General features: G+C 35.5%; 1 protein-coding gene across 2 annotated transcripts; it reads right to left on the bottom strand.

The window, feature by feature from the left end:
• Positions 1 to 80: 80 nt before the first annotated feature.
• Positions 81 to 9,988, bottom strand: LOC136798918 (nucleoside diphosphate kinase A 2-like). Of its 2 annotated transcripts, none has more exons than XM_067055594.1 (5): positions 9,850 to 9,988; positions 2,504 to 2,722; positions 1,907 to 2,044; positions 1,178 to 1,279; positions 81 to 531 (listed from the first exon to the last, which is right to left on the bottom strand). In XM_067055594.1, the coding sequence occupies exons 2-5, from the start codon at positions 2,720 to 2,722 to the stop codon at positions 301 to 303; spliced, it is 690 nt and encodes a 229-aa protein (XP_066911695.1). In that variant the 5' UTR covers positions 9,850 to 9,988; the 3' UTR covers positions 81 to 300. The 2 variants fall into 2 exon arrangements, with proteins under 2 accessions (XP_066911695.1, XP_066911703.1); XM_067055602.1 differs by lacking the exon at positions 9,850 to 9,988 and adding an exon at positions 8,401 to 8,432.
• Between the last annotated feature and the right edge of the window lie 4,083 nt (positions 9,989 to 14,071).

The raw sequence follows: 14,071 nt of genomic DNA, 5'->3' as shown, positions 1-14,071 counted from the left end.
CCATAATATTTTTAAAAGAAATTTTTGAAGACAGTAACGAACCTCGGTAAAAATAGTCTCGAAAAAAATCACGAACGGAATCGGTTTTAATTATTTATTTCTCATCAATTAAGCCCAAAATCCCTCATAAATTTGTTATTGTTCTACCGTACAAAATAAAAAAGTAATTGAATATAAAATAAAAAATTTGTTATTAAAAAATTGCCAGAAATGTGACAGGAAGATAGCTTGCTCTTGAACAAACAGATGTAAATCCTTCATTCAATGTCTCGGTGGGGTAGAAGAGGTAAACAAGTTGATTCACTCGAACACCATGCTTTCCAACGGAAGAGTATAATTCATCAATTCAGATTCTTTGAACCATAAGGAGATTTCAGTATTGGCTGATTCAACTGAATCACTTCCGTGGATGACATTTCTGCCAAGATCAATGGAAAAATCACCACGGATAGACCCTGGTTTTGAAGCTAAAGGATTTGTCTCACCCAACATTTGACGTCCTTGCTTAACTACGGATTTGCCTTCCCACACCTAAACAAAAATAGAACATAGCTAAATTTTAAGGTGACGTAACAGTAAAAAAATATATTTCTAAAATATTCATCTGTAAAATTTCTTCTTTATTTTCCGACTCAGACAATTGACCGGCAGACATCAAACAATAACGAACGGATTCAGCTTGAGAATCAAGTTGACGTTTCATGGAATTCGAATTTCTTGTCTTTCACGTATTAGCTATATATCATCTATTTTAAAGAAACAGAAATATTCAGCTTTTCTCGGGTACTTAATAGCCGGGTGGTTTTGAATAAGCGGGGGGGGTTGGAATAAAAATGTTCTGGGTGGAAAATTTTCGAAAAGGAGGCTAATACAGCAGAATTAGGGCAAAAGAGGGAACTTTCAAAAAAAATTTCCTAAAAATCTATAAGCGGGGGGGGGGGGGGGTTGGAATAAGAATGTCCTGAGTGGAAATCTTTTGAAAATTAATTAGCCTCCCCCGGCTATTAGGTACCCGAGTGTAGGGTAGAATTTCTGTATACTAAATTTGGTCTTTGTACACGGTTTTCGATATGAGCTGCTCTTAATATTTGGGTCATCGAAGCCTCCTGTCCTCAGGTTCTGCTGTAGTTTGTTTTTCACAAACGTGCAATAATAAGTTCTAAACCAAAATCCTTACCATGGCAACAACGGGTCCTGAACTGATGAACTTGACGAGTCCAGGGAAGAATGGTTTGCTTTTCAAATCACCATAATGTTCACTCAGCAAAGGCATATCAGCCTGTAAAGTAGAAAAGAAAGAAAATTATGTAGAAACAAAATACGGTTCCACGAGAATTGAATGTTCAGGTTTTCATAAATCCTTTTCATTGCATTTGTGATGTCATATTCATATCATATTCAGTCCCAGCCACTCTAGCCCAAATGGAAAGATCCTTTCGAATCGAGAAAAGCTTCCCGAAGGGGCATACGAATGGTTCACAGATGGGATGATCTCCCCGATAAGGTTGTGTATAACCAAATAATTCATGCTTCGTTTAAGATCAGAAGACGGAATTCGGAAAGATTTTCCCAATCGAGCTAACGGCGGGGACTGTCAAAAAAGAGCACTTTCAGGGTTCCTCACTCTTCGGGACAAGTTGGAGTTTTTACAAGCTCTTATTTGATTTGGTTGGTCGTTAAGATGTAATAAAAGAATCTTATTACTTTTTCTAAAGAACGCGTCATCTCTATCACTTTAAATGACCAATTAGTGAAGTATCTTGTAAAAAACTCAAAGAAATGCAAAATATAGGACGAATTATAACAATATATTATCTTGAATAGATCTCTTAGCACCTAATAGGTAAAATTGGGAGAGACTTGCTAGGAACAGTAACATCACAAAAATGAGAATAGTATTAGTTACCATCATCATTTTCATAGCAACCAATTTGTATCCGCGCTGTTCAAATCGTTTGATGATATCGGCAACAAGACCTCGTTTTACACCATCAGGCTTGATCATAATGAAGGTTCGTTCTCTCGCTGCTGCTTTTGTGGTTGGCTATTTGCAAAAGGAAGAGCATTGAAATTAGAATATAAAATATACCAAAAATCATTATTCAAAAACAAAGAAATATTAATTTGTTGTTTGATAGGGATTTCTTTATTTCGATCAGGAGCAAAGTTGAGGGTTCTTAATCATACTCAAATGGGAAAATGACACTGCGTTTCAGAGACAGATTTACAAGCTATTGGTAAAGGAACAACAGAAACAATAACAAATCCCAAAGAAAATACACCTTTTCGACCGTTTCCGCGCAGCCAGGCGCGTGCCACTTAATTATTTAACTATCCCCCTAAACTCGATCCAATCCTTTTTGACACATTTTTCTACTGTCTATAGGTGCGAAAAAAGGACTGTGACGGTTTCAGTGGAATAAAGCGGACGAAAAAATGCCCGCCCGGAACCTGGCGGCTACGGTCGAAAAAGTGTATTAAAAAAAACAGACAGGATACTTACAGCAGAAGCCTCAAGGACAGGAAGGATACCACAGTTGTTGTTTTTCATTTGGTTGTAAGCATAAGCAGCCGTACCCCCTGCTGTGATGACAGCGATGGAGCTAGCGATGGCGGGAACAACGAAAGATTTCTGCGAACTTTGTGTTGACAAACTTCTTCGGATGACATTGCCGCAAGTTCGGATGGTTGATCCACTCAATTTTGATCGTAATGACGCCATCTAAGAAGATGTGTACGATTAAAGCAAGATAGATAAGTTAAGACCAAATGTTCAATTCAAAATGATAAGTTCTGAAATTAAATGATGGGATCGACCCCTTTGACTTTGAGCGTTCTCGGCCTTTTTCTGCTGAATCAGCAAAATTTCAAATCCAAATATCTCAAGATCCAGTCATGAAAACCCTATAAACTATAACTGAAATTGATCAAAGTCATTATTAAAAACCCTTATCTGGTAATGTATTGTTTTATCTTTATATCAAATTTATATCAAATTTATGTCAAATTTTTCTGAATCTTTATATTAATATTAGTGTATTCGTGTGTTTAAACAACATTTTGAAAAAAGTTTGTTGAAATACGATTTTCTATAAAAGAAATTGGAAAAGCTGGACGGGTTAAAATCATTCTTCCAATTCCTTTTTAACTTTTTCATTTTGAAGAATTCTCATTCAAATGCTCATCCCTAGCTCAAAACCTTTTGTTACATTGGTTATTTCTTAAAAACTTTCAAAACTTTTCAAATTCTTTCAAAGTCACCCACAATGGCTATAAAGAAGATCTGAAATGTAATTCTTCACCGCGATTTACTTAATGCAAGGTAATCTTTTACTAATTGAATCTGCACGCTTTTTTATTAGAAGATTCATAATGATATTTGCCAAAAAATTAAGCATTTTTAACTGCAAATTGTAAATCATCTCGCAACAAGGCTCAAAACTTCTTTACGATTGCCATTTTTGCTTCAAATATGTATTACATGTTAAATGTGAGTTGAATTTAGATCCTAACCTATGAAGACCACAAAAACATTTTTCGAAAATTTTTGACGAACATCCATGATGAATTGAAAAACACCATCTTTATAAAAAAGCTTGTATCAGTTGCCAAAACATTTCCAAAAAAGAACGAAGATCAATTTATTTTAAGGCATTCTTTCATAAAAGGAGAATGATGCAATCCTATGCGAGATATCTTTTTTTAGTTAGATTTTTCAATATATTTAGTGATTCACTGGACAGGGAATCGCAGCGTGTGACGGTGAGCACATGGCTAGTTTTCTTTGGTTGTAAATAAAAGAAGCAGCAATTTGCACACTTTTTGATCACCAATTTCGACTCTTGGAATTGGTTTATTTTCCAGTCACAAGATCAAAAACCATGCAAAAGAAATCGAATTATGTTCGAAAGCTCAAACTGTTAACAATAGAAGGAAAAAAGCCAGGGTTTTTATAACGACTTGAATTGAAAGTACTCTTCGAGACGCATTTGCTGAAAGTAGTTTTTTCGTTGAAAATGTTCTCCAAAACGCTAACACCCAGGGGGGGGGTACAGCCGCAGGGTACTAACCCATAGCCGGGTGGTGGTGTCTAATTTGAAAATTCAAAAAAGTTAGTACCCGGTACTAATTTTGGGGTGGCGGTGGGTATATCTCCAATTTTAAGTTAGTACCCGGTACCAATTTTAGGGTGGGGTGGGTATCATTTCAATTTTTCTTCAAGTACTCAGGCCCTGAATATGGTACATTTGTTTAATTTTTTGTCTTCAACTTTCAGGATTTTGATGAGAAAAGATTTCCTTGTTATGGCTTACAGTATCTGACAGTATTGAAAAGTTCCCCCTTCCAATTGAAGGTACTTTCCCTGCTTATCAAGTATGTAGGGAAGTTTGGAGGTTGTTAGTTTCAATAGTTTTCAGAAAAAAGAACTGTTATGTTTCTACCAATAAAGAATTATTTTTTTCAAATTCATGGGTACTTTCCCTACTTTCTAAGAGGAGAATTTTATGACCACTAAGTTATACAAATATTGAAATAGCTAATGTAAAAAAAGCTATTGTTCAAAATCAGTATTGTTTTAATTAGTGAGAAGGATAGTTTGTCTTTGTTATCTCAAGTTAGAACGAGGTATATGTTTGTCATTGCCTTCTGATGCAAAGAATTACAAGCTGTCGCATCCAAAGTGATACAATCTGTCTTTTAAACAATAAAATTCTTATCCAAACTGATGATTCTTACAGTCTGGTTTTGGTTAGAAGGGTTAGTTTATTTTAGTTTATTGCAGTTTACATTATACCCTATAGCTTATTTCTGTTTATATTTGTTTGTTTGTTTGTTTGTTTGTTTGTCTGTTTATGACAATTAAGACGGAGGCAGGTCAACTAAGCAAAGCCAACCAGAGCCAACAATGCAACTTTTTTCTATTTCAACTTCTTTTATAAGATTGACACAGTTTTGAATAATTTGAATAAATTACCAATCTATTGAAGAAAAAAATAAGGAAATCCATCCAATCCAAGCTTTCATACTATTCTTCAATTTTTATCAAGTTGATTTTTACTTCTTCTGATCGATATATACTTTTATTGCCGTTATTACAGCTATATAATATTTTACTTTTGCCAAGGAATTTCCGAAAGCATCCAGCGAGGACCTTTTTTTAAACATCTGTTTCCCAGGCATAGCCTTCCTGGAAAATTTGATCTGTTAGCCAAAAGTTTCATAAATCTTATTCCTAGAAATGAAGATCTGTTTCTCTTCATAACCTAAATTTCTAATCTCAAGTATCTTCCCTAAAAAATTTGGTCTGTTTCCACAGTTTTCAGAATCAAAATTTTGATCTGTTCTCCCAAGCTGATAAGGAATAGGATATCTGTTTCCCTCTCCTGGAAATTTTCATCTGTTTCCCTTGCTTTTTGTGATTGATATCTGTTCCCCTAGAAAGTTCAAACTGTTTCCAATGCAATATCATCTTTTTGGAAACAGATATCTGTTTCCCAATTTATTATGTCACTTCCTAGAAATATTGATCTGTTTCTCTCTGATGACGTCATCAGATGGAGCGGGGAAACAGATAGTTTTTTAAGGAAAAGGTCTCTCCTAGAAAATCGGATCTGTTTCCCCATTTTTCAAAAAAAGCTCTCTCCTGGAAAAGGGAAACAGATATTTCGGGGAAATGGGCTCGTTGGCTGCTTCTGAATTTCCTTGTTTTACCTTTGTAATTAAAAGTTGTGTTTGATTTAAAGAACTTTTAAGAGGATCTGAGTTAAAAACATGGTATATACAAGTCATAATAACAACAAAGAGCTGCTTTTGCTGGCTTTTGAAAGATTGGGACCATGCTTGGCAAGTTTTAAGGGTGGTGTCTCCTATTTTCCTTGGTAATTTTAAAGCCGGTACCCGGTACTAAAAAAGGGGTGGGGGTCCCTTTTTCCTTAAAAAAAGTAAGTACCCGGTTTCCTTAAGAAAAAGTAAGTACCTGGTACTAAAAAGGGGGTGGTGGTACCTAAGACAATTTTTCTTAAAAATCAGGTTAGTACCCTATGGGTTAGTACCCTGCGGCTGTACCCCCCCCCTGTAACACCAGCATAAATCAGCATTTTTGATTTTGAAGATATATTGTCCATTTCCATGGAAATTAGCCAATCAAATGAGACAAATGACTCCATTTTGGAGCTCTACTCTTCAAGCTCTATCAGATGGTACAGTTAATTTTTAATTAATGGTAAGTCTATTTCAAATTAGCTGACAGTCTTTTTTCAAACCTCTATACCTTTTGATAGAATTTGAATTAGTTAGCTGTTCTGTGCTTGTTAAAAAGATAATTCAGAATGGAATATTATCAAAAAAGAAAAAAATCAAAACATGGAAAAACGAAGATGAAAAATTAACAAGAAAATCCGGAAAATCAACTTCTTGTAGAATAATGCTATGATCTTCATTTTTGTATCAGAAACTCTATAATCTTAAAACATCATAAATGCGAAAAACGATTTCAAAAATATTCATTTATAAATCAATAAAAGGCTCTTGTTGTTTTTTGATGATTTTTGAAGTCAATCATTGATAAACTTTGGACTATATCTTTTGATAGAATAATTTTTTTTGAATTTTTTTTTCACATTAATGATGTTCTAAAATCAAAGAATCACTCGTGTGAAAATGATAATTATAGCACAATTATTGAAGAAGTTGATTTTCTTCAATTCATTTTCAATCTTTATTTTCCGACCTTTTTTGAGTTTTTTCTTTACAACAATATTCCACTCCTATTTGTCCTTTCAACGAGCACAAAATTGCTACTTAATTGAAATTCTATCAAAAGTTATCAAGGTTTGAAAAAAGACTGCCAGCTAACTTGAAATAGACTTTAGTTTTTGTCAAAGGAACTGTACGCTGAGAAAATTAAAACATATAGTATACTTGTGGGCACTGTCAAATCAAATGTACAAAAAGTGCACCACCCCCAAAATAGGCAAAAAAGATTTTTTGGTACAATTTCTTTAAGTAAAATATAAAAGGTTTAGAACCACTCTAGAGTTTTCAGTCCAAAATAAACATCTTAAGCTGGTAGGTCTGTCTGGCTGATAGGTATCTGTTAAAGTCTGTCCCCAGTAAGGTTAGATTGGTTCGATTGATAGTTGACTATGTTCGATTGGTTCGATTGATTGTCAATTACATTGGATTAATCTTCGATTTCGTTTGATTACGATTATGTTCGATGAGTTTGATTGCGATTAAATTAAATTGGATCAGTGTGGTCGGCCGAGCGCTTAAGTACCATACCAAAGCGAATAAAATCTAATACAATTGAATCAATCGAACGTAACGAATACAATCGAACGTAATCGAATCAATCGAACAGCAAATCCTGGGTAATATTCAATTGCGATTCGATTGCGTTTGACAATCGAATTGCAATTATTCAATTGTGTTCGATTGGTTCAGCGTTCAATTTGTTCGATTGACACCGTCTGGATATGTGAAATATTTTATCTCTGTTAATTTTTGTGCAATCAAAATTACAATAAACATTCACGGCGGGTGAAGCGAAGGATGGAATGGATGGAATTGGATATAATTCCAACAATTTTGTGACTTTCTGACTCAAAACTTTCGGAAAAGTAAAAAATTATCAGTTGGTTGGACTGGGCGCCAATCAAAAATATGTTCCATTTGGGTCGTCCAACCGACTGTTTATTTACAAGAAAACCCGATTTGGAAAGTTGAATTTCGGAAAATTGAATTTCAGAAAATTAGCAGCCGTCGTGGCCCAGTGGTATAGACAACGTGTTTCGTAATCGGAATTCTGTTGATTGCCGACTTGATTCATTGGGATTTACTAGATCTTAAAAATCCGACAAAATCTGTTACCGACCGCCCGACCAACTGGATTTAAAGATGTTTTAGGACCTGAATGGAACATATATTTTTGATTGTTGCCCTGCTGCATTGGGCCATTCCAGAAATAAAACATTACCCCCTAATGGATGACATCAATTTTTGAAATAAATTTTTGCACGGGATTCCAGGCAAACTTTAAAGAGAAAGTATCGGAATTCCATGAATTTTACTTAATTTTGCATTAAAGTATTGGAATACACCGTTTAGGAGTCTCGCTATTTCACGGTACTCCATTGCAGAGGCCCGGTAAAAATGGTAGGTAAAAATGCGCACTTTAGTACTGTGAAAGGTTAGAGGAATGTAAACATTGTGAATTTTTTTCTCTCCTTTAAAAAGAATGATTTAGATATTTGAACATGATATCAATGATAATCTTATAAGTCTCTCCTGAAAATTTCACAAAAATTCATCAAGAGGAAAATAAGTTATAATTAAAAGGAGTTCTTTACCTACCGTTTTTCTGCTATGTTTCCTTATGAAAACCAGATGTTTACCTACCGTTTTTTTGCGGAGGAGAGTGAATTTTCCGTGGTCGCTAAAATCAAAACAATGGAAAATTGGATTGACACGTGCGCAGTCGACACTCCTAAACAGTCGGGTGTTTAAGATAAAAACTACAATTATTGCTCTTTTCGGAAATTATTGCCGAAAACGGCAATTTTTTTAACGATGAAATGCTGAATCAGCAGAAAAATAAAAAAGTAAATAAATGAAAATTGCCGTTTTCGGCAATTATTGCCGTTTTTGCAAATAAAAGTTGATTTTATTATTGAACACGTGGTATTTGACACCCTCGCGATAAGTAGGCCCACTGTGCCTCGTTTAGTTTTGTTTTCAACTGGTTTTTGTTGGAAATGCAGATAGCAAAATCGAGTCATATGTAAACACATTTACAACGGGGGTTTTGTTATCTCTTTTTGGCTGTGTTTCGGCATCGATGCAGGATCTTTTAACTTATTATTTTAGAACTTTTCATGTTATTGAGCAACGAAAAATTGAAATAATCACTTTTAAAAATCCGAAAAACCTTTTTCTCGATGCAATTTTACCATTTTCAAACACCTCTGACATCTTTGCCCTTAAAAGGACAACACATTTTGCTGATTCAGCATTTCATCGTTAAAAAAATTGCCGTTTTCGGCAATAATTTCCGAAAAGAGCAATAATTGCAGTTTTTATCTTAAACACCCGACTGCTAAACGGTGTATTCCATGATTTTTTTAGGTTACAGTAATGGAATTCCACGGTATTGATAAGTATTTTGTAAATTTGTTACGGAAATTCCAGACTTTCTTGAAAGCAATTTGCTATGGAAATTCCATGTCGTCCATTGGGGGGTAACGAATAAAAACTGGAATGGCCCATTCAAATTTCCCAAGACATTTTGAAAATTTGAAAATTTTGAGCAGTGAAGCTTTAAACATCAACTGGCTACAACCTCTCATAAGGAGTAAGTAATAATAATAAATAAATTGTACCATCCCCTAAGGGGAATTGGCCTAAAAATTGTTAGGAAAAAAAACTAACAAATTTAGGATATTCATTGCGCTGCTAGGTAAAGAAAAAAATCAAGAAATTATATTGCAAGCATCTCTCCAGTTGTTCCTGTCCATAGCGAGATTATACCAGTTGTCTTTATCAATATTAGCCTTTTTAAGAGCTTTAAACAAAGAGCGACCGTAAGTCATTTCGGGAGAACCCCGCGGTCGTTTTTCACTGACCCACGACGAAATCATTTTCCTTGGTAGACGATTCATATCCATGCGTACAACATGGCCAGCCCATCTTAACTGCCTTTTAACAATATAAGAATCGATACATTTGACATCAAGACGATTAAACAAATTCTCATTCGAAATATGCTTTTCAAAAACATCAATCATATTTACTCCACACATAGCTCTTACACATCATAAGGAGTAAGTATATCCAGATAATCATACTTACTTTTAGAAGAAGTTTAACGTACAGCTAGTGGTCACCTCTGTCTGTCCTTGACCTTGTGGTGTTTTGTACCTGTGCATGTGACTTCTGAGAGTCTTTCTAACCAAACCACGTGTCTCGTTTAGGTTGAACTTCAAAATGGCGCACAAAACACGGAAGTAAAGTCCGATTTTCTCCCGAGTTTTCCCGCTTTTTAAACAGAACCCGCAAACAGTCAGGAACAGTCGCCTTATTAGGAGACGCCTCCTGATTAGGAGACCCGTCTCCTAATCAGGAGGTTCACGTCTCCTAATCAGGAGACGGGTGTAATTATCTCGTGAACGAGCAAACTGCGCATGATTTGATTGCTCCCAATGGAAAGAGCACAAAAAATTGATTCCATATAGTGATTTTCAGAAAAATCCACCGGTGGAATCAATCACAATTTTAATAATCCATAAGAACCAATCAGAAGTAAGAATCTGTCTTCTGAACAAAAGCGTCTCAAAAAGAAAAATGGCGGACATGAAAAAAATCAAGAGGGGCTTCCTTGTAGTGCTTTATATTAGGATTGTGATCGATTGCACCGAGAAATTTTGATAATTTTTTTAAAACTTTACCAATTCGAGGCTGCTCTTTCCATTAAAACTAGTTTCAAAATGCGCGGAAAAGCCTAAAGCCCTTAAAATTGAGATCAAAGTTTTATGTCTCCTAATTAGGAGACGGGTCTCCTAATCAAGCGACCCCAAGCGACCTACATGTCTCCTAATCAGGAGGCGTCTCCTAATAAGGCGACTGTTCCTGACTGGCAAAGATGTGAATAAATATTTTCTTTCTTTTCGCTTTCGATTCGAGCTCTCATGATCTTATTTTTCATAAGCATACTAATTAAGGCTAAAGTTCGGTGAAAAAATAGGCATAATGCTAAGCATACCTCCAAGCTTGAAATGTAAAAAATTTCGTGCAGCTTTTCTAAAACGCTGACCTTTTTAGATTTTAGAGTTACTTTTAAAGCTGTTTGAGCTTTCTCGGACCAAAGATTTTTGCACGCGACGCCAATTTTTCATTCTTTGAGCTGAATCAATGTTCCGACTTAAAAATTCGAAATTTTCATGAGCCCATAGAAAATCAACAAATCGAAGTCTAAGCATAAAATAAATGAATAAATAAGCATAAATTGAGGCTGAGAATTAGATTTTGCTAAGCATATTGAGCCTCGACCCGATTCTCCGTGTGTACTAGGACTTTCATGACATGTTTGAATTAAATCCGGAAGGGAGGTGTTATGCTGCTAAAATCTATTTTCGCTTAAGTCAAGACTTTTTTTATGTTATTTTAAGTTAAGCTTAACGGATCAGGTGCAGTTAGCGTGGTCACTGGTTGGATTCTTTAGTAGTGGAGAGCACTGTTAAAGAATATAACCTAATGTCGTTTAACCTAATAATGTTATAAAATACAGACCAGAAAGTATTTCACTGTTAAACAATTCAACCTAGCCATGTCCGGTTCACTGTTAAACAATCTGACCTAGTCCACTGTTAAACAATCCAACCTAGTCCACTGTTTAACAATCCAACCTAGCCATGTCCGGTTCACTGTTAAACAATCCAACCTACTCCACTGTTTAACAATCCAACCTGGTCCACTGTTTAACAATCCAACCTAGTCCACTGTTTAACAATCCAACCTAGCCATGTCCGGTTCACTGTTAAACAATCCAACCTAGTCCACCGTTTATCAATTCAACCTAGTCCACTGTTTAACAATTCAACCTAGTCCACTGTTAAACAATCCAACCTAGTCCACTGTTTAACAATCCAACCTAGTCCACTGTTTAACAATCCAACCTAGTCCACTGTTTAACAATCCAACCTAGTCCACTGTTTAACAATCCAACCTATAGTCATGTCCGGTCCACTGTTAAACAATTTGACCTAGTCCACTGTTTAACAATTTAACCTATAGTCATGTCCGGTTTACTGTTAAACGGCATTAAACAATCTGACCTAATCCACTGTTAAACAATCCTACCTAGTCCACTGTTTAACAATCCAACCTAGCCATGTCCGGTTCACTGTTAAACAATCCAACCTAGTCCACCGTTTATCAATCCAACCTAGTCCACTGTTTAATAATCCAACCTAGTCCACTGTTTAACAATCCAACCTAGTCCACTGTTTAACAATCCAACCTACTCCACTGTTTAACAATCCAACCTGGTCCACTGTTTAACAATCCAACCTAGTCCACTGTTTAACAATCCAACCTAGCCATGTCCGGTTCACTGTTAAACAATCCAACCTAGTCCACTGTTTAACAATTCAACCTAGTCCACTGTTAAACAATCCAACCTAGTCCACTGTTTAACAATCCAACCTAGTCCACTGTTTAACAATCCAACCTAGTCCACTGTTTAACAATCCAACCTAGTTCACTGTTTAACAATCCTACTTAGTCCACTGTTTAACAATCCAACCTATAGTCATGTCCGGTCCACTGTTAAACAATTTGACCTAGTCCACTGTTAAACAATCCTACCTAGTCCACTGTTTAACAATTTAACCTATAGTCATGTCCGGTTTACTGTTAAACGGCCTTAAACAATCTGACCTAGTCCACTGTTAAACAATCATACCTAGTCCACTGTTTAACAATCCAACCTAGCCATGTCCGGTTCACTGGTAAAGATATAAGTCACTTAAAATCATATTTTAGACATCTAAATTCTATTTCAAACTCTTTTTCTAACTTCGATTCTCAAATCGATGAACAACGTGGCGATATTACTTTTGATGATCATGTTAATCATTTTGACTGCAAATATCATAGTACTCAAGAATTTGCTTCTCTACCTCTCAAAAAACAAACTTTTTCTTGCCTTCATCTCAATATCTGCTCTTTAGAAAAACATCATGATAACCTTACTACTTTACTTTCTAATCTCAATCATAATTTCAGTATACTCGGTATCACTGAAACAAGACTCAAATCTTCTATCGAAAACACTGAACTTTCTATTAGCGGCTTCAAATCTTTTGATACCCCTGCAGTCTCAACAGTTGGGGGAACTGCTCTTTTTGTCTCGAACTCTCTCAACAAAAAACCTCGTAAAGATCTTTCAAAGATAGTACACTCGGACTGTGGTAATCTCGAATCAACCTTTGTTGAAATCGTCTTAAAAAATAGGAAAAACTTCATTGTTGGATGTATCTACAAACATCCCCTTTTAGACATCGACCTTTTCAATGATAAATTCTTAAAACCTTTGCTGAGAAAATCCTGTCAAGAAAATAAAAATCTTATTTTGTTAGGCGATTTCAACATAGACCTTTTGACTTGTGACTCTGTGATTTCTCACTCCAAATTTCTTGACATTCTTGGTGCCTACCAGATTCTACCAACTATTACCTTGCCAACGCGGATCACTGATACCTCTAGTACTCTTATTGATAACATCTTTACCTCTCCCTTTCCCTGCTCTTCTTTCTCTGGAAATCTTACAGTTGCTATATCTGACCATCTTCCACAATTTCTAATTTTGAATACTGACTGTGACTCTAAGTACAAACCTGAACTTCCTTTTCGTCGAGATTGGTCTAGATTTGACGAGGCTAGTTTCAAAGAAGAATTTGATAGCGTCAATTGGAATGGTCTTCTTGAAATTGAAAAGGGAAATGTTGACTCATCTTTTGATTCTTTTTTGACTCGTTTTTCTTCTTTGTATGATAAGCATGTTCCTTTGAAACAGTTGACCAGACGTCAAGCTAACCTTCTACTCAAACCTTGGATCACCAAAGGTATTCTCGTCTCTATGAACATCAGAGATAGCCTTAAAACCGACTATTTGAAAGTTCCTGATTCTTCATCCGATCTTAAGAATTTTCTTCGTGACAGATATAAATTTTATCGAAATCGCATTGTTTCTCTTATCCGTGCGAGTAAAAAACTCCATTATTCTCGTTACTTTTTTCAAAACTCAGGCAATCTTCGAAAATTATGGCAAGGCGTCAGAGAGATTATAGCTTCTCCTTCTTCTTCAAGCTCTATTTCTCTTAACATCAATGATTCCCTATCTTCGAATCCTGAAGAAGTTTCTGAAGCTTTTAACGATTTCTTTTCAACCATTGCAGGTAAAATACGATCAAAATTCCCTTCACACGTCATCATTTTTCAGAATGGCTGAAGAATGACAATCGAAATACCGACTACTTTCTCATTGCTCCTGCTTCTAATCTTGAACTCTCTA

This window comes from Clytia hemisphaerica, unplaced genomic scaffold, assembly GCF_902728285.1.
Source record: "Clytia hemisphaerica strain Z4C2 unplaced genomic scaffold, Clytia hemisphaerica genome assembly, whole genome shotgun sequence".
Taxonomy (NCBI): Eukaryota; Metazoa; Cnidaria; class Hydrozoa; order Leptothecata; family Clytiidae; genus Clytia; species Clytia hemisphaerica.
This window is presented reverse-complemented; position numbering and strand designations above follow the sequence as displayed.

Excerpts from the sequence above, each read along its gene's own strand:
- LOC136798918 (XM_067055594.1), bottom strand. The coding sequence starts at position 2,722 with ATGGCGTCATTACGATCAAAATTGAGTGGATCAACCATCCGAACTTGC. Across the intron at positions 1,280-1,906 it reads TTGCTATGAAAATGATGATG|GCTGATATGCCTTTGCTGAG; the intron begins GTAACTAATACT and ends TCTACTTTACAG. Across the intron at positions 532-1,177 it reads CAGGACCCGTTGTTGCCATG|GTGTGGGAAGGCAAATCCGT; the intron begins GTAAGGATTTTG and ends ATTTTTGTTTAG.